At 36.1% G+C, this 19,746-nt stretch overlaps 3 protein-coding genes across 4 annotated transcripts in view; 1 reads left to right on the top strand and 2 right to left on the bottom strand.

Annotated features, from left to right (window-relative positions):
• The window catches only part of LOC105312237 (cytohesin-3-like), a 66,449-nt gene extending 62,902 nt beyond the window's left edge, over positions 1 to 3,547 (bottom strand). Inside the window, exon 1 of the mRNA XM_011404727.2 lies at positions 3,274 to 3,547. Within this exon, the coding sequence (XP_011403029.2) occupies positions 3,274 to 3,462 (189 nt within the window). The 5' untranslated portion in view covers positions 3,463 to 3,547. The remainder of the gene's footprint in view (positions 1 to 3,273) is intronic.
• A 3-nt stretch (positions 3,548 to 3,550) lies between these two features.
• Positions 3,551 to 7,822, top strand: LOC109581089 (protein FAM227B-like). 2 transcript variants are annotated; one of them, XM_019994870.1, is made up of 13 exons: positions 3,551 to 3,775; positions 3,854 to 4,002; positions 5,171 to 5,218; positions 5,267 to 5,380; positions 6,100 to 6,198; positions 6,247 to 6,351; positions 6,402 to 6,528; positions 6,594 to 6,707; positions 6,785 to 6,876; positions 6,927 to 7,162; positions 7,215 to 7,289; positions 7,371 to 7,443; positions 7,623 to 7,822. In XM_019994870.1, the coding sequence occupies exons 1-13, from the start codon at positions 3,634 to 3,636 to the stop codon at positions 7,695 to 7,697; spliced, it is 1,449 nt and encodes a 482-aa protein (XP_019850429.1). In that variant the 5' UTR covers positions 3,551 to 3,633; the 3' UTR covers positions 7,698 to 7,822. The 2 variants fall into 2 exon arrangements, with proteins under 2 accessions (XP_019850429.1, XP_019850430.1); XM_019994871.1 differs by having other exon boundaries at positions 7,371 to 7,456; positions 7,623 to 7,708.
• LOC100638001 (acyl carrier protein-like) lies at positions 7,676 to 19,741 on the bottom strand. The gene is made up of 3 exons (XM_003385445.3): positions 19,478 to 19,741; positions 19,347 to 19,434; positions 7,676 to 7,819 (listed from the first exon to the last, which is right to left on the bottom strand). The coding sequence occupies exons 1-3, from the start codon at positions 19,718 to 19,720 to the stop codon at positions 7,731 to 7,733; spliced, it is 420 nt and encodes a 139-aa protein (XP_003385493.1). The 5' UTR covers positions 19,721 to 19,741; the 3' UTR covers positions 7,676 to 7,730.
• Positions 19,742 to 19,746: the final 5 nt, after the last annotated feature.

Raw genomic sequence — 19,746 nt, 5'->3', positions numbered from 1 at the left:
ATGACTCCACTATAGAGAGTGGTAGGTCAGAGGGGCAAACACACTGAGGCCGAAAAGCAGTAAGTCCAGCAACAGGAATGAAGAGAGTCTGAATTAAATCGTTCAAAAAAAGGTATCAAAAGGGAATTAAGCAGCTTTAAAAAGATATAAATGAAAGGAGATAACAAGAAGAAACAGTAGAAATAACCAGAGTAGCTCCTATAGCGATCGTATTGCGATAAAACTAATAAAACTTTAGCTGTGTTTATGCGCAAAAAGTCCGCCATTTTACCACCACTTTGGGTGCGCGTTAATTAGAATCATTTCGGTGCATAAGGTCCATTATATTCCAGAATTGGCAGAGTTCTGTCTCAGGCATTACATGTACCTCAAGTCTCTTATCTATGGAGATAATATTCTTTATCAAGAAGCTGTTTTGAGAATGATACAAAACCAGCTCTTACTTCTTAGTGGTGAGATAAAGAGTGCTTTAGTGTGCATGTGGTAGAACAGAGTCGAATGAGGGTTACATGAATGATGCTTCAAATAAATCAATGGTTAATATGGTCATGGTGTTTTGCCCACCATATTGAATTAGCCTGCAAGAGTCCTTTTAGTACATGTACATGTACATGTACATGTAACAACAAATGATTTAAAGATAAAAGAAATTCTAATTCGGCTACACTGTATCTCTATGGAAAGTCCCTTACAAGTTCATAAATTAACAGACATTGTAAGGGAGGTATACAAGGAATTTAAGGAACAATATCACAGTTCCACAGTAGGGTCACATCAAGTGGCTGCAAATTGAAATAAGTGTTGATTATTATGATTGTACATACAAATAATAATTATAAAATGATGTATTAACTATTACATAAACATCTTAACACCAATGCCCAAGCCAATTTAATTGGATTAAGTGTACAGTGGGTCACAGGCAGACAAGAAATCGACAATGTACATGGTGTTAGTGACGCCCATCCTTTCAGCTTTTTCTGCAGAGAAAGGGTCTGGTGACACTGATATCTAAAATGTACTTGTGCTTCACGCTAGAGAAATTGGCACCCAATCAGATGGCTCAAACCACATGCAAGGCAATGAATCAATATACCAAAAAGCTCTGTTTCAAACAAAAGAGGAAAAAAGAGGACAAAATAAAAAAGGAGTCTATAATGCCCACTGGGCTTCTTTCTCCAAGAGCAGCATTACTACGCTGCTTACTACAGCCACACCATCACACTTACGCTTGCATGTATGACATAACGAAACTTTCACGTTTTTACAATGGAGCGTCACAAATAATAACAACAAAAATATTAAGTGCATTTGTAAAATTCTACTATGGGACCATGTAAAATGTTGCTGCTATCAAATCTAAAAGAGACGAGCTGCAAAACATCTGTTTAAACTGTCTTGACTCATCTGATTTCCATGTGTTCTTCTTTTGCACACGTTTTAGATAGCAATGTCACCAGACCCTTCTTCCTCAGGTAGTGAAAGGGCGGGACAAGACTAAGGTAACATTTACTGATTACACTAATGATTATAATCTGCTCTACTTTGCAAGTACAGTATAACCTCGATTATCCAGACCCCTTTGTCTATCAGGTGGTCTGGATGGGTCCAGATAAGTGAAAAGTCTGGATAATTGAAATGACCTTTAAAACCTTCATATTTACTCCGAAGAAAAGCTAGAGCCTTAATCAGCCATAAGGAGGCTAAATCCAAGCCTTGTTACTAGTAGAAAGCCATTAATCAGCATATTCCGGCGCTAAACAAGCTACTCCGTGAGAAAGCAGCCATTTTATAATACCATATACTCTAATAAAGTGAATTTAAAGCACCACATGGTCACATCCGGCATAGATTTAATACACAGACCAGGATTGGAAATAGATCCCGTGAGTGCATTAGTTATAAGTGACCCATCCTTGTTGTTAATAACTAGCAGCTGCTGCTCACATTTCAATGGCGAAAAAGTTTGAACCTGTGCAAAACTTTGTGGGACTAATGCTTGGACTGTAAGATGCTACGCAGTTCACTGATCATCTAAAAGCAACCAGTACAAGTAGTTGCAGTGGAACAGACTATTTTTGGTTCATTTATTCTACCGAAAAGAGCAATAAAACCAGAAAATGTAAAATTGAGATGTTGTACTTTGTGGGACTCATTCTTTTGCTCTCATCATCAGACCTATTGTTTGATACTTGCATATAATGAAGAAATCTTTCCACTAGTGGAATAGCATATTTTAATAATTCTAGTTGTTTATAATCATGCTAAAATCAATTAAAAGGTAAATGTCACGAGATACACAACATGCAAGCTCTTTCCATTTACTATTCCATGATTTAAGCCATTTTTGTAGATTCAGAAGGTAGAAAGAGGTCATCTTTAACTTCGACCAGCAGTTCAGCTTCCTCCGTATTTTATGAGATGCAAGAAAGGCTAGGGAACACTGCACAGAAGAAAAAAGTTCACCTATGGCCATTTTTATTCATTAATAAGTATTAATAAACTGTAATAATTACTATAGCAACAACAACACGGATCATGCATGAAATAAAATTAAAAAGGGGAAGTTTCCAATCCCAGTCTGTGTATTAAATCTATGCTTCCAGTCATGATTTCAGAGTCCGGATAATCGAGGATCCAGATAATATAGGTCTGGATAATATAGGTCAGGATAATATAGGTCTGGATAATATAGGTCAGGATAATCGAGGTTATACTGTACTATTTTCAGGTGTTTACACTTTACACTAGTCCAACAGCTGCATTTTCATTTGAATTTATCATTCATTTCATGCTTACAGTATTAGTATAAGTACATGTACATTGTACATGTATGTGTTTTCAAATGACTCAGAATTAAAAATGAAGACTTTCAGACACAAATGCCAGTTTGTTTATACTAAAACAAATGAAAAAAAGCAAACTTATCCCAAGTTATTTAAAGTGGATACTTCTGTAAATGAATGATAAATTCCAATGAAAACCAGTTACTGGGTAAGTGTATAAACACCTGAAAGTAGTGATAGCAAAATGATGATGGTTAGTGGAAGTAAAAAACCCATATCAGTGACTAAGTCTCCAATTTCCAATGAATACGGATGGGGTAGTGTAAATGTGGCTTAAATGAACTGTTGTTCGACTAGGTCATCAAAAAATTATTTCTGTTGCCGGCATGCCACAAATCAAATATCAAATATACATAAATTATTAGGTCACTGAATTGGCCATTAGGGAGGGGTCTGCCTATTTAGACTAGGTTGACACTAGACATACCTTAATTTCATCAGCTAATCTCTTACGGGTACGTTGTAACTTCTCAAGTGTAAATTGCTCATCTTCAGAATCCGTCACAAAAATATGACCACTGTTAATGCTACTAGTATCAGACTCTCCACTGATCACCAATCCGTTCTGAGACTCATCAATACTGCTTTCACTCAAAGAACTAGATTCACGGGACATCTCTATTCTCTTCTTCCTTCGTACTAGGTTCCGGTTACAAGTATTGTCAAGTAATAGCCATAGGTGGAGTCAATAATTATATCAGGATATCCGAGCTACATCAACTATATAGATCTAGAACGGGAAATTACGGGATATGAGGCAGTTGCTAAGTAACATAACAAAAGAATAATGGATTGCCAGGGATTCTGTGGTAGCGCTGCAAGTCGCGAAGATAGCCGGATCAGGTTTGTAGAATCTCCACGCAGTCCCTTCAGAAGATCAAGAAGAAGCCTTTCTCACTTTGATCAATCACTTCTCGCTGAGAAACGAAGTATATTTTATTTTGCATTTTATACTGTATATACATATGTACAATGTATGTATTTGTACATGTATCTGGCATCTGCAGGTGTAGGCAGTTTGACTAAAGTGAATACTCAAGTGAGATATGAAGGTTTGTTAGCCAGCACTTCAATGGAACCACTTATATCAGAAAGAGATATTTGTTCCAAAATGTTTCAGATTTCAAATACAACCACAAAAAAGGAAAATGATATGGTAAATATAGCACATGTAAATGTACATGTAGATGTAAGGCCACAGCCTAAATAATAATGCTGGTGATAAATCCAAATTAATATCCAGCAAAGCTACAAGTACAATACATATCAATAAACAGGAGGGTCTCATTGAAAGAGTGTACATTGTACATGTACATCTATTTAACCTAAAATAGAGTAAGCCAGATTATGTGGTTATTATGGGTATAACATCTCAAATTTGACTCCTCATAGTACAATAAATGGTCATATTCAAACTCAAAAAACTACTGACCAAACGCCTTTAAAAATAAAGGCAAAAGTAAGGTGTTTTAGTAGTACAGTACATTCTTTGCATTGTAACAACTGACACCAGATACCTAGCCCGTACCCACACATCACAAGCAAAGCATTGCACATATAGTAATAATAATAAAATCAAAAACCAGAAATACAGTTGCACTAACAATACATGTACATATATAATGTGAAATAATAAATAAATATATACAGAGCTGTTGCACGGAAGTAATCAACAGGGGCTATGACTGTCCACCATGTTGAGTGGCAAGAATGTATATGGAACAAATGGAGATGCAGAAACAAACTGGGATTTTCCAATGATGAGAATCATACTTGGCTGTAGAATATTGTGGAGAGTTTTTCACTCAATATCTTTATCTCCAAGCTTGCATTAGCCTCTATTGTAAACTGGAGGATTTATTCAGATTTTTTCTCCATTCTCCCTATTCCAACATGTACATTCTTGCCACTCAAGATGGCACACAATCATAGCCACACCCCCTGTTGATAACTCCCGTACCACAGTTTTATGCATGTACATGTGAATGCCATGAACTACAGAAGTAAATAAATAACTCTCTCATCTGAGAGAGCTTGCACATCAGATCAGAAAGAGTGGCAAAGCAATGTATGTATAGTAGTCGTACAAACTAGTGGACTTATACATGAACATGTATTTACTCTTGCATTTACATGTAGTCATGTAGTGTACTATAAACATGTAAGTACATGTATTTCATAAGGATCAAGTGACACACAAATGTACATGTACATTCTTACTCGTTACAGAAGACATTGCATTTAATTTTTGTAAATGTACATGCACATTGTACTTGTACATGTAGAAGTGCCATTATTATTGGGGTGTCAATTTTTTAACATAGGCAACTGGTACTGACAACACTTTTTCAAGAGAAGCCACTCTCATTGAGGTAAATGAATATGACAGTGTAACACAATACTTTTAAATGGATCTGTAGCTAGCTTATTTTCCTGGTTATTTTTCTCATCAAGTTACTCCTCTCCCTCATGGTTTGCATTCTCTTCAACACATGCAAATGATAACAAAAGGTCAAAAGTTTTTGTTTAACAAGGTTAGCTTTAAAATGCATACTACACAGTACATGTACATATGTAGTTAGTACTATGTACATGTAGTTCCTACACAGTACATGTATATATGTAGTTAGTACTACATGTATGTACATGTAGTTCATAATGTAGATTGTGTATATTGCTAATGATGGGTACATGTCATTGTTTGAAGTGAAAGGTACCGTATAGGGGGTATATTCCACGGGGATTTAATTTCACTTATTTCACGGTTTTAAAAAATTCGTGAAAATTTTTATCTATGAAAATTGTTTTTTACCATACTAATAATGGTCAGTAGCAGAAAAACGCAAAAATTTTTCCTTGTGAATAGGTTGAAAGGTGATTTTCGTGAAATATTTTCCCCGGGAAATATATCCCCTATACGGTATAATGTATATTTTACACCTCTGCATTCTAATCAAAAATATAAATGCTCTGGTGGCATGTGAAGACATGCCATATGCAAATGCTGCAGGCAATTGGAAGTACATGTAGCCAGCTACATGTACATGTACATGTACATGTACATTGTACATGTACGCTTACATGTGAGGTCAATGTATCCATACATGCTGCTAAAAACTGCATTATGTACATGCAGGTATGCAAATGCACCGTACATGCATGAACATGTACATGTACATTCAGTAAAATTGTACATTACAAGTTTTTACTATAATACATACTGCACATGTATGCATAACATCTCAACAACTAGCATGGTTTCCTACTTTACTGGGAAAAAAATTTCTACTCGATACCTTCTCAAAACATCATGCATGATGTCTTCTGGTGGTTCTTTCTTCATTATTATCAGGTAAAAAGTGGATTAATTTGTATGTATATAAACATAAAAATTTCTTAGCCAAACCAACCAATACAAAATCTACTTTTTACACGTGTTGCAGAAAACTATGTTTTATTACTATCAAACATGGCTCCTAGCCACTATCATGACATATTTTTTGAAGTAAATTGTATTTTAATGTTTTTCTCTTGAAAAGTTCACAATTGTTACAGTATTACCCAGAAGTGCTGGTTCAGTCTGTATACAGCATTTATGTTTATTGTTTTCCTAATTCTTGGAGCAGCTTTGATGAGTCATTTAAAAGTGATCTATGCAATACAATATTTTTGTGGTTCACAGGTTAGCTACTATTACATAAGTCAACCAAATTATATCTAAGTATAAATGTGTACATGTAAATGTAGGAACACAAAGAAGACCAGGGAAATGGAAAGAATGGAACTTTGAAAATTTGGAGCCTCATGATTTAATAAAATACATCAAAACCAATGATCAAACAAATGCTTTAAAACACAAAAGTAAATTGGCCTACATGTACATTGTATACATGTACATCGTTTTCAGTGTAGCAACCTTTCAAATTGTACAACTCTAGGTTTTAATATAGACCAACTTATTGAAGAAGCAAGAACAGAAGCAAAACCTATGCACCTTCCCAAGCAGCACAAAAACTCTATTCATTCCCAAGTATGCTTTTTATATACAGTACAATAACATTACTAACTGATTTGACAAAGATGCAAACTGCAATACAAGGGTTTAATTTTGGTCACGCTGTTATGGACATTAAGTGCAGCAGCCCTTTGGTTTCCCACTTTCTAAGGAATCAAGGGGCTTTTCCTTTAGCTGGATGCTCTCTTCTACTTCAGCATGTCGTTTTTCATAAACAGCCGGATAAAGAATGCACAACTTTCTCAGAAGTAATAAGTAAATCAAAAGAGCATGACAAAATGGTCCACTCTGAGTTTGACAAGTATAATAATGACAACCAGCAATTCCTCTTTTAAAATTGTTACATTACTTAGGTGTTACAACATTTTAAGGGCACATATGAAGAAACATCAGAGAGAAAGAAAAATACTATCACAGGAACACAAAATGTATAAAAATGAAATGTATAAAAATAGCGATCAATATTATGCAGAATTTGAGATCGGGTGTAACAATTGTCATTATAATAGGCACACAACTCTACTTCTGTCTCATCGTCAAGAAATTAGAAGACTCAGTAACAACTTAGCATTTAACATACTCGTAAGATAGTAAAGTACAGTTATATCATTCTTATCTTAACAAAATATTAACTAGATGTTATGAATATACCATGTACCTATGCATATATAACTATGTACCTTCTTCTTCTTCTTCTTATTATTATTATTATTATCATTATTATCATTATAACTTGTTGTTATAATTATTCAAATTTGTAGGGTACACAATCTGATAAATCACGTAAAGACAAAATTTCGTCTGCTATCAAAGATTCAATTCTAAGGCTATCATGATAATAGACAAACGTACTGTTACAATAGTATATACTACTTAATGTCCATTTTTAGTTTCAATAGCTTAACAGCATCACTGCATGAAAATATTTTCTCTGCTTCTTCATCTGATATCTCAACACCTATATGTATAAAACAATAGAGACATTTGCATTAAATTTAAGCAAAATCTGGCATAAAATTCAACTAAAATTTCAGGTACAGCAGAGCTCAAGGCCAAGTTACGACACTTACATTATTTAAATGCTTACAAAACAGTACTGTTACTAGTATGGTGTGCAGTTCAGATTTTTGAGTATACTTATACTTAATACAAGATGTTTATACAGTAACACAATAACATGATACACTACATGAGCATAGCATTACACAGTACAAACAGTAAACTAACGCTAAATGTTTAAGTATTACGTATACAGTAAGTGCTATGGTACGTACTGGTACGTACATACTTAATACGTACAGGTAAGTTATGGTATGTAATTGCGTATTAAAGTTAACTTGGCCCTGATCTCTGCTGTAGTTTGTACATGCATGGAGTAGACTACTATAGCTTCTTGTAACAATTCATGTTCATAACTTCATATACCTAAACTTAACCCAAGTTAAACCATAGATATTAGAGTGGGAGGTAGAGTCTCCAATTGTAAATGTACATGTATCCACAAATTCTTTGACAGGCACATCTGCTGTAACAGGAGTTTCAAATGCCCATACTACAAGTAGAGCTGTGTGATATACTGGTATTATCATTGACTTGGGATATCTTTGCCTTATCATGATAACGATAATGCACTTCCTGCTGGATAATATCATTGTTTGCAATTATTTATCGCGAGCATGCACAATAAGTTTACGGTTATGGTATATGCTATACACGTGGCCGCAACTTAATCATCTTCATCTTCTCTTGTTCAAGTTGTTGTCAGTGTTTGTCTGCCTGAGAATGGCAAACCATCTGAATATATTTTACAAACGCTCCGGTTTGGACCTACTTCGGTTTGAAAGCAGATAAAAATGGACTTCCGATTTTAAAAGAAGCTGCTATCTGAAAACTTTGCTTTAGTAGCATTTCGTCAAAAGGAGGCAGCACTAGCAATCTCTATGGTCACTCCAAGCACCACCATGCCAAAGAACATGCTGAACTAAAGCAAGGAATGGCCGCGGCAGGCAACAGTTCCCGTTCAACTCGAAGCCGATCTACTTCAATCGTAGCAGTTGTAAATCAGTCCAAGTCATATAGAAGAAATGCAAAGAAGTAGCAGGAACTCACAGACTCAGTTACTTGATGTTAATGTAAGGTTATGTTACCAATATACACTGTGGAGAAAGAAGGGTTTGGCAACATGCTTATGAAATTGACTCCCATTATGAACTACCATCATGTAAGTACTTTTCTGAATCTGTAATCCCAGCATTATACAACAGAAAGAGGGAGAAAGTTGTCGATGAATTAAGCAACCTCAAGTATTTTGCTGCCACCACAGACATGAGGTCAAGCGAAACAGATGAACCATTCCTGTCATACACCGTACACTTTATAGATGCAGAGTGGAGATTGAAAACTTGTTTACAAGCTCTATACCTACCAGCAGACCACACAGATAGCAACATACCTGATGCATTGTTATCAACTCAGGAAAATTGCAGATTAGATCAATTGAAGCAGGTAAATAAACTTAATTATTTAATCTATTATCATAGTATCATGTACTTCTATTTTATTTTTCAACTATCCTTTTAGGCATGTATCACTACAGACAATGGTGCAAACATTGTTTGTGCACTGAATAGACACCTCCACTGGCCACACCTGCCATGCTTTGGACACAATTTACACTTGGCAGTATCAAATTCCATAAAGAGTGATGAAAGAGTTAAAAGAGCACTAGGAATATGTCGAAAAATTGCTGCAGCCTGTTCATACCACTGGAAGAAAAAGCATCAATTGGCAGAGGCACAACAGAGCATGAATCTCCCATTGCAGTCCATTAAATCGGACTGCACATCACAATGGGGCTCAACTCAATTGATGATTAATACAATTCTAAAACAAAAAGATGCAATTCATCAAGTGCTACGTTCTGATAACAAGTGTTGTCATCTTTGTTTAACCTGGCAAGATCTGGATCTTTTAGAATCCATTAAAAAAGTGTTTGCCTCGTTAGATGAATTTACTGATGCCTTGTCTTTATAAACTGAAGTTACAGCATCTGCCATTAAAGCAGTGATGCACATACTAAAAAATGACGTTCTTGTGGTTGAAGTACTTTAACATGCGACATAAAGACATTTAAATTCCTTAATGATGAACAGAAGTCAGGTGTCAATGAAGAAATAACACGTAGAATGGCCAATCTTTCACCACTTCATCAAAACTCAGAAGTGTCAAATGTTACGAGTCAACCATCTGCACTAGACATATTGTTAGGACCAGATGACGTTATCACTGAGTTTTCTACATTTCAAGAAGAGATGGATGCTTACTTTTGTGAAAAGGCTATTTCCAGAAATGTGAACCCTCTAGTTTGGTGGAAAGATAACCAATTGCATTTTCCAAATCTGGCAAAAGTTGCTAGATTGCTTCTAAGTATTCCAGCTACCTCAGCTCCAGTTGAAAGAATAGTCTCTGCTGCTGGGCTAACAGTCCCTAATTTAAGATCTTCGCTAAATCCTGACACTGTTGATGTTCTTATTTTTTTAATAAGAATCACTATGTACTTCATTAAAACTAATAATTTTGATATTAAAAACTGATAAAACCCATTAATTTAATTAACCACAGCCATTATTAATTAATGGCCCACCCCTTTAATTAACTAGCTCCGCCCAAAATGAAGGCAGTACCTTCGTTTGTATAAGTGTTGAACCTTCAAATGCATAAAATTTGCCTTTGTTTATGCCCTACTACACTGTATACAGCCAGTTTCAATTGAATTTGACAGGAAGTTTTCGTCATCAAAACATCACGTGTAGCCCCACCCACACACACAAATAAAACGGCCAAAACTGCAATGTGCTCTCTTTTTCTTCCTCTAACTCCTTCAATTTCTCATTTTGGGTGCCATTTCCTCTACATCTTATCTGCAGGATCTTTGTCCTTGTTATTACTTGAAAAAGGGATCAAGAAATGCAAATTTACAATGGATTTTCTGAGCGGTAAAAAGTGACAGCAGTTTTACAGGATTGGAGAGGTAAAGCAAGCGAACAGAGGCTTCTTTCCAGAGTGCAAGACCTTCTTGTGAAATATCCATCGGTCTGTAGTGTTCCTTTTGCTTTATATTATTTTTAAACAAATAAAACATGAGTTTGGCAAATGTAATGAGATGCAAATGATATTCATGAGCAGAATACAAAATGCAACATCATGGCGGCTTCTTTGATGGAGACTAGAAGAACCAGTTGAGAACCTTCCAGAATACCCAGAGATCTCAAAATTAGTCTAAAGATGCGGAAGAACCTGTTAAGCAACTATACCAAATTTCAAGTTGCTAGCACTAGTAACAAAAAGTTATAATGGTGTTTCACCTGTTAAACTCAACTGAAACCAACTATACACTCTTTGATTCATCCATATTCTAAGCTCTATACCAGCAAAAAACATGCACCAATACAAAGGAAAATACAGGTGGAGGAAGCAGCAGCCACAGAGTTACAATAAAGAATAAAGTACACCGAAGGACAAGAAATACTCGAAGAAAGACAAAAACTGTACAATGCAGCTTTAGTTAGGTGGGGCTACATGTCAAGTTTAAATGACAAAAATGTCACATTTGCATTCCACTTCAAAATAACTTCAAAAATAGAGATGGGTGATATCACTCACAGAAATTACTGACGGTTATCACAAGCAAAGTTATCATGATTATCAAGAATAGAGATGGGCGATATCACAAAAATTACTGACGGTTATCACAAGCTGAATTATCATGATTATCAAGATTATTAAGAATAACTAGACAAATGTAGAACATTAAAGGGGCGAGCAAAAGCAAGCCTTCGTACTGTATAATTTTTATGAGCAAGCTAAGCAACTGTTTAAAATTAAAGAAAATATGCTTTTCTCACCATCTCATCCTCTAATTAAATCTACTCCATCTCTTTACTCTCTCCACTCAAATTATCAAGGCAATCTTAAACCAATCATTTGCAAATCGTCATCCTTTCTTCACTCTTTTTTCCAATCAAGCAGTAACCAATGAAACTCTCTCCCATCCCCTATCGAACTATCTCTTTCTATTTCTAAATTAAAATCATTCATTTCATCTAACCTATATTGATCTATTATTTGTTAATTTATTATTAGCTTTTGCTATGATCGTTAAAAAACTGTACATGCCTGAAATACAGTAGATCTGATGTCTCTCACTCTCTTCTTGACTGAGCCCTGGCTGCTTCACGATAGGCATCTCTGCGAGCTCCATCCTTGACTCTCTTAATAGCAAGCCTTGCTTCTCTTGCTTCAGGAGTTTCTGCCGCCATCCTCTGCCTGTAGAGCATTCTACGGCGATTACGACGAGCTTCTTCTTTGCTGTAACTGCTTCTTTGACTCATTTCTTTTTGACTTTTCTTTAATGACACGTGGCAATTAATGATGCACGTGCGAGAATTTATTGCTTTTTATTAACTTTTAAAAATAGTTAGACTACCCATACAGACACACAGACAGACAGATGCACTTCTGGCTTTTTTGCCTTAGTGGGGCTCACTTTTGCTCACCCCAATTTTGAATATGTAATAATACATTAAATAATCAAATTTAATGCTCATGTAAGTCATGTTAACTTGTTAAGTGATACTTAGGTGAAATATGCAGTTCTATTGCAAGTTCTTAGACAAATAAGTGAGGTAATTGACGTTCTTTGGATGAAGGCGACTTCTATGATCATTTACGATGTAGCCACAGGTACTGAACATCCATTCACTTGGAAGTGCCACAAATGCATAAGTACTTCCGAGCTAAAAATGACAGAGCTGGAAACTTTCTCTGCTTACTTTCCACAATACCAAAGGATCATTCTCAGCATTCACTTTTGGGTACTCAAGGTAAAGATATTACTTCAATATCAATTTTATCTTGTAGTGTTACTAAAACTAGAATCTGTGATTCCTCCTCAATGTGTTTTAGCATAGCTGACAATCCTTTTCACTTATTAGTAGAAGGTGAGACTTCATGAAACTCTTCTACTTTGACTGTTGATGATTGATGCTCTTCCTGTAAACTGCAGTTAGTGAGACATTCTTCTTTTATGAGCTCCACAGTAGCCTCTTTATTTCCAAGGTACTGAGTCTTAAATTTTGGGTCAAGAAAAGAAGACATCTCACAAACTTGGATAACTTGAGGTTGGCTGTGTAGCCGGTTTCAGTTGAAAAGAAGCCACCACCACCCCTTATAATTTTTTGTCATTGATGCTAGCACCTTGAATTTTGGTATAGCTGCATAACAGGTTCTTCCAAAAATCCCTACCAATTCTTGAGTTTCTAGGTAGCCTAGATGGTTCTAAATGGGTTCTTTCATTCAAGATAAAGAGAGCCGCCATGAAAAATTGTGTCACTCCTATGAATATCTTTTGCATCTCATTACATTTAGTAATAATAATGGTTTTTTTCTAATACCGTATAACTGATTTTTATCAGCGGATAGAAATACATATTGTTGGAAATATATGCGGACTAATAATTGGCGCATACGTGGGCAGTACTAAAAATGTCCCGCCCATTTTATTAACCAGCCTATAATTTTAATTCCCGTTGATGAAGATGGAGCATGAGTACAGATTTCCCAGCTCTGTCCGAAGCTATCATATCTACCAAGAGGTTTGGCAGCCAAGTATTGGACACAAAATGAAATGTCAAAGACAGCCTAGCAATGTGACTGACAGGTACGCTGTAGCCGTTGTGAAGGATGATGGCGATATTGTTGGACATTTACCAAGGAAGATTTCTAAATTATTGTCCCTGTTTCTTTACCAGGGTGGCACTATTGCTTGTGAGGTTTCTGGGCATCGAAAGTACTCGGTGGATCTTAAACAAGGAGGCATGGAAATCTCATGTCATGTGATGCTTAAAAGTACCAACGAGAAAGAGGTCAAGAAATGTTAGGAACTATTGCAGTGTCAACAGTCATAAAATACACACAATCATCATTATTATTACTGTCTTATTATGTCTTATTATTTAAATACTTTATTGTAAAATTATAATTCATTTTGGAACAATGATTTCTATCTACATGTAATACTGTCAATTAAGGGTCATCATCTTTCTTATAGATATGTATATATCTTCTCCATTATTTTCTTCATTGCTTTCCTCTTCTGCACTTGTCTCCTCATGCGCATCTTCTTTACTGGTCTCTTCATCTCTAAGCACAGGTACACCATTGTCAATTGCCTGAGGGATATGTGCAGCTCTAAACCCGTGAACAATTATTGATGGATTATCAGACAGATAGTCAAACATTTTTAATAGCCACTGACCCCCAAGACACTTCATCCACGCAGTCGACAAATCAATGGGGGCTGTATCCTGGTCATCATCACTTTCTGAATACTGCTTCGCAACTTCATTAGCATACCCGTTTTAAATATCTGAGGTAAAAAAACCTTTGAAGCTTTACTTACAGAAATGTCTTAAGGTTGTAATCTGTCTGTGCAGTCGGTGGTATTAGTACAGAGTGAATGTTGTTCTCTTCCAAACATTGACAAACTTTCTCAGTAAGTTTTCCTTTAAAACAATCAAAAATAGTTAAAGCGGATTGGTCTTCCTCTGCATTTATTTATTTATCTGTCGCTTATCTGTAAGACCTTGAATTTCTACATGCTTACTTCCTTTTGATGTCATTGTCCAGGATGATACAGGAACAAAGTTAAGGCCTGTTTGATCCCAGTTGAATATGAGGTCTATTGGAATATCTTCCATAGCAACAACATCAATCACTTCCTGTAGAACAATTCTTTGGCCTGATTAAATTTAGGAACTGATACTTTTGCCTTTGTGGTACCTCGTCTTTGAGTGTAGTTCATACGTTTCAATAACAACTTTGCCCATGCTGTTGTTAATGTTGCAGGTCCACCAAACTCAGCCAGTCTCAATCTCTCTTGTGACATCAATATTCCCCGTGCTGCTGCTTTCACAATACTGGTATTGACAACACCTCCCTTTTCTCTCATTCTAGTTACATGTGCATAACTTCTCCCCATACTGTCCATGTTTTCTCCTAAAAGAACTTTTCTTCCTCTTTTTTTAGGTGGTAGCTTTGTGATTTCGGCGTCATCATCCTCACACACAGCTCGTTTACTTCCTCTTTCTTCAATATAAGCCTTTTTAAAACGTCGAACGGTACTCTCATTTATTTTCAGGTTTAACTTGGCAAAAAAGTTTCTTTTGGTTGCCATAACTCCATTCCTAAAAGCATATCGTGCTATAGTAGCTCTTTCTTCAGGCGTGTAGCTGTTGTAGCACCTGCCACAGGGCCTAGCCTTTGTGACACACCGTCTTACTTCAGCATTAGCCAAAACAATAGCAGCAGAAGGTAGGTTACTCGATGAAGAACTTGATGGATCTGGTAAGTGACCATCCTTCTTCTCAAAATACTGGTAGAGCAACATATCATCTACTCACATGAGAGCACTTGAGAGCAATTTTTCCACGTAGATTAAAATTTTACAGTCTGGTTTAATTAGAGTGTGTTAAATTTATACGGTTTTAATATGTGCGCGTGCATTGGAGCGCACAAAATAAATTACAGCAAACAAAACCGGCTATACAGTAAAACAAAACATATCAAGCTCTATATAACTACTTATATTCAATCAACAACTAGGAGCCTTTTCTTAAGGACAAATCTGCTATAACGTATAAGATGAAATGCTGACGGGGATTTAATATTGGCGGATTGACAGATTTATATAAAAATGCCAAAATAAAATCTGCAAGGAATAATTCCAGCATTGATGCGTGTGACCACACCCACATTGATTTTAGTAAAAAATTTAGTTAAAAGCGGTTAAAAGCATGATTAAAGGCTGCTAGCTAACATGGCTTTACTATGTTTCCTAAAGCTAGCCTCTAAACCCTGTGATAAAGAACAGTCTTCCAGAAACATTACCACCTTTCTCTGATAATACAGTATGTTGTCAGTGAACCACACCCGCTTAAAAAAAACCCCACCTAAGGTGGGGATATAATTAAAATTGTTAGAAATCGCCAATATTAAATCCACCAATAAGCTAGCCATCACAAAACCGCCAAAGAAAACTCCCGCCAATAAGCTAGCCATCACAAAACCGCCAAAGAAAACTCCCGCCAATAAGCTAGCCATCACAAAATCGCCAAAGAAAACTCCCACCAATAAGCTAGCCATCACAAAACCGCCAAAGAAAACTCCCGCCAACAAATCCTCTTATACGGTATCACTCCACAGCCTTCTCAATTTTAGTTGTTCTTCAATGTTCATTATCAGCCTGTCAGGAGACTTGTTGATTTATCCATATTCCGAGCTCCACAACAGCTGAAAACAGGCATCAAGAACAAGAAAAGGATAGATGGGGTAGCAGCAAGCACTGTAGAAGTACATGTATAATAGATAGTAAAGTAAGTTAAAGGAGAAGAAACGCTCAAAGAATGACAGAGCTTGCACATTGCAGCCATACTTGAAATTTTAATGATGAAAACATTGATTTACTTCAGTTTTTTCTCAACTGAAACCAACTATATCTGTTCTTGACTCATGTTAAGGCCAGTTAACATTATGTTCTTCATATCTATAGCTAATTTCTTATCTCCTTCTTTTGCTCCAAGTTTATTCCTCAGATGTGCAAGAATGCAACACACTGATACCCTGTTCACACTACCATTCAGAACTGTACTGGAACAGGGTTTTGGGGAAGTATTGCCTAGTTTTATAACAAGTGTGAACATAACTTAACTGCACTGTAACCAAACCAAACCAGGCTAAAGTGGTGCACCAAATTAGGTGCTCTGAAATGGTGTAGTTAAGTTTTGAAGCTCAGTTGGTATAGTTGTGCAGTGTGAACTGCTACCAATATGGTTCTTTACAACCAAACTAATCTAATTAGGCACAGTTCTGTATAGCTGGGGAGGTAGTGTGAACACACTATGAGAATGCATGCAGTTACTTCCTTTTCTACTGCTAATGCATCTATCAAATAGGAGACATTCTCCAAGACCTCCTTCACAACTTCCATTGTACTAACTTCTTCATCAGTCGGCATATTATTCCATGTCCTCCTATCATTAGCCAAAACAGCACAAATTGCCTGTTGCTGCTCTAGTATTTGTGCAACCATTTGATAGGTAGAACCCCAACATGTACTGAGTACTGACATCTTGTTTTAATCTGTGTTGGGGTAAATCAAGTTCCCTCTGCTTTTCCTTTAGATCCTGTGTCTTTTTCCAGCTTCTACACTCACAACTGTGTGGCACCAGGAAAGAGCATGTTGCACACACCTTGTAGTGCCATTCAATGCTTTTTTCGTACCTAGATCCAGGCTGTAACCAAAGCAGCTTATATGTAAAAATTCCAAAATTTCAAAAGGCACAAACAATATTTAATCCAGTATCAGTTGTGGGCGTTGTGACTGCAACTAAATTCTGAGGACCTAATTTCCATTCCTCCAGCACTTCAGTCCAGAGTTGTGTCAATTACCGTATAGCGGAAAATTTTCGTGGCCCAAAATTTTCGTGGATTTCGCGTTTTTTCAAAATCCACAAAAATAAAATCCGCGAAAATCAATTTTATACGGTTTAAGATGGCCGAATTGTAGAAAACCACGAAAATTAAACCCACGAAATTGATTTTTGGACGGATCCACGAAAATTTTGGGCCACGAAAATTTTCCGCTATATGGTACATTATCAAAGGGCTTAAGCACAAGCCCAAGCCCTTTATCAAACAGTCAATTACAAGCACAAGCCCAAAAATTTCTTTTGGGCTTATTTACAAGCTCAAGCTCTTTATCAAATGTATTTAATTCTTTTACAAGCCTTTCACTTAAATTATTAATAATTTGCTGGTGCATGTAGTTTTGCTGTCATTTTCAGTTTTAGTATTGTGCTGAAATTGCTCACTGAAGGGGGCGTGGATTGCTTTAATTGTTCACACATACACATACATGTACTATTGCGTAATGATTACTGATAACAAGGGGATCACTACAGATGAAAGAAACACCTGGGCTTTAAGGCTTCAAGCCCAAGCCCAGGATTATACAACTTGTAATTAAGTACAAGCCCAAGCCCAAGCTCTTTTTTTCCTAAAGGCTTTAAAGCACTTTCAATTACTTCAAAATCTTAAGCCCAAAAGGGCTTGACACATCTCTGCTTTAGTCACACATTCTGCAATATTCTGGCCTGTGTGATCTTTCAACATTGCTACAGTCTGAAGGCAAACAGACTTAAGATTTCAAGCTAAATCAATATAATGAAGTGTGATAGTAATACCGTGTAGGGGGTATATTTCCCAGGGAAAACATTTCACAAAAATCACCTTTTAGCCTATTCACAAGAAAAAACTTTTGCCTTTTTTTCTACTGACCATTAGTAGTGTCATAAAAATAATTTTCATACATAAAATTTTTACAATTTTTTTAAAACAGTAAAATTAGTGACATTAAATCCCAGTGAAATACATTCCATATACAGTATAAGGCTCTGCAGCACAGCTCATCCAGAGATCTGTCATCAAGGAGTAATGCCGTAGATATGTCATATCGGAAAGAATTTGAGAGCAAACATCATGTATAATCAAGGGATTGCTTCCTTACTGAAGTACTTTCTTGAAGGTACATGTAGATCATATTTGGGATTTAGTTAGTGGATCATGTGTTTGAATCCTGGTCTTTCAACAGTACCTCTGGCAAGTTGGCAACCTGCTTTCCATTGATGACGCTAGACTCACACTTTTTCCACGAGTTAGAAGTCAAACCAGCAAACAAAGTAGGATAGTGCTCTCTTAAGACAGAAAATAAGATAGAAGTATTTCTACCTTTCGCTGGGACAACCTTGTGGCACTCGCAACAAATGGGTCTCTCCATATCATCCTCCATCACTCGATTGGCTTCATCTGCTTGCAGTCCAAAATGAACCCAGACTGCACTTATTGTCTTCTTCTTTATGATATTAAACATGGTAGAACTAGGCCGACTGGGCCCAGACAACTGAGACAAGACAGCTAAATCGGCAGCCATTTTTTACAAATTAACAAGTCCACATGGTATTAAGTGATAGCATGAGCAAACAAATATCGCAATAACCGCAAATCTCAATAAAATTGCTGCATAAAAATTAAGCAGTATGACAATAAATCATTAATCATGATAATACTGTATTCACCCATCTCTATTTGAAAAGCAATATCACTGCCAAAGGCACCCTATGTTACAAACATGGCTCAACCAGTTACAAATTGGAAGTCTACATAGCAATAAAAATAAAAATAGTTTTAACTCCCTATAAGAATTAAAGACTCAAAGTGTGAAAATGTAATTAGCCTGTATTGGTAATTAAAATGGAGTGACCTCAAGAGTGACTATTATTGTACATGTAGATACATATGCACAAAAGCACATGTACATGCAAAGGCACTCTATAATCACACTAATAAACATTCAATAAAGTGTAACTGACCAAATTCATCTTCAAAAGCCATGACAATCTCAACAGAATCTAAACTATCTAATCCCAAATCATTTATAAAATGTGATTCAAGCAACACCTAAATTATAACCATGAATAGAGAAAATTGTAAGCTTTAATACCTTATCTGGGTTAACTTTGTCGAATAGTTTTACAACACCGATTGTCCTGTCAATCAGGTTCTGTTCTGTAAGAGAGGCACCACTTCCATACCAACGTCTCAGATGAACATGACAATCAACAGTCCGACATCGTTCTTTGGAAGATATTCCATTAAATATAGGTCTTGACAGAGTCAAAAACACTTTTTCATTGCGAGGAGAGATTCTAAGCATAGATATACACACACGTGTTATAGCCGCCATTTTGATTTCAAATGATTTTATTTTTT

Source organism: Amphimedon queenslandica, unplaced genomic scaffold (genome assembly GCF_000090795.2).
Source record: "Amphimedon queenslandica unplaced genomic scaffold, v1.1 AMPQUscaffold_13463, whole genome shotgun sequence".
NCBI classification, from domain to species: Eukaryota; Metazoa; Porifera; class Demospongiae; order Haplosclerida; family Niphatidae; genus Amphimedon; species Amphimedon queenslandica.
The sequence above is the reverse complement of the archived record's forward strand: the minus strand, read 5'-3'. Positions and strand labels throughout refer to the sequence as shown.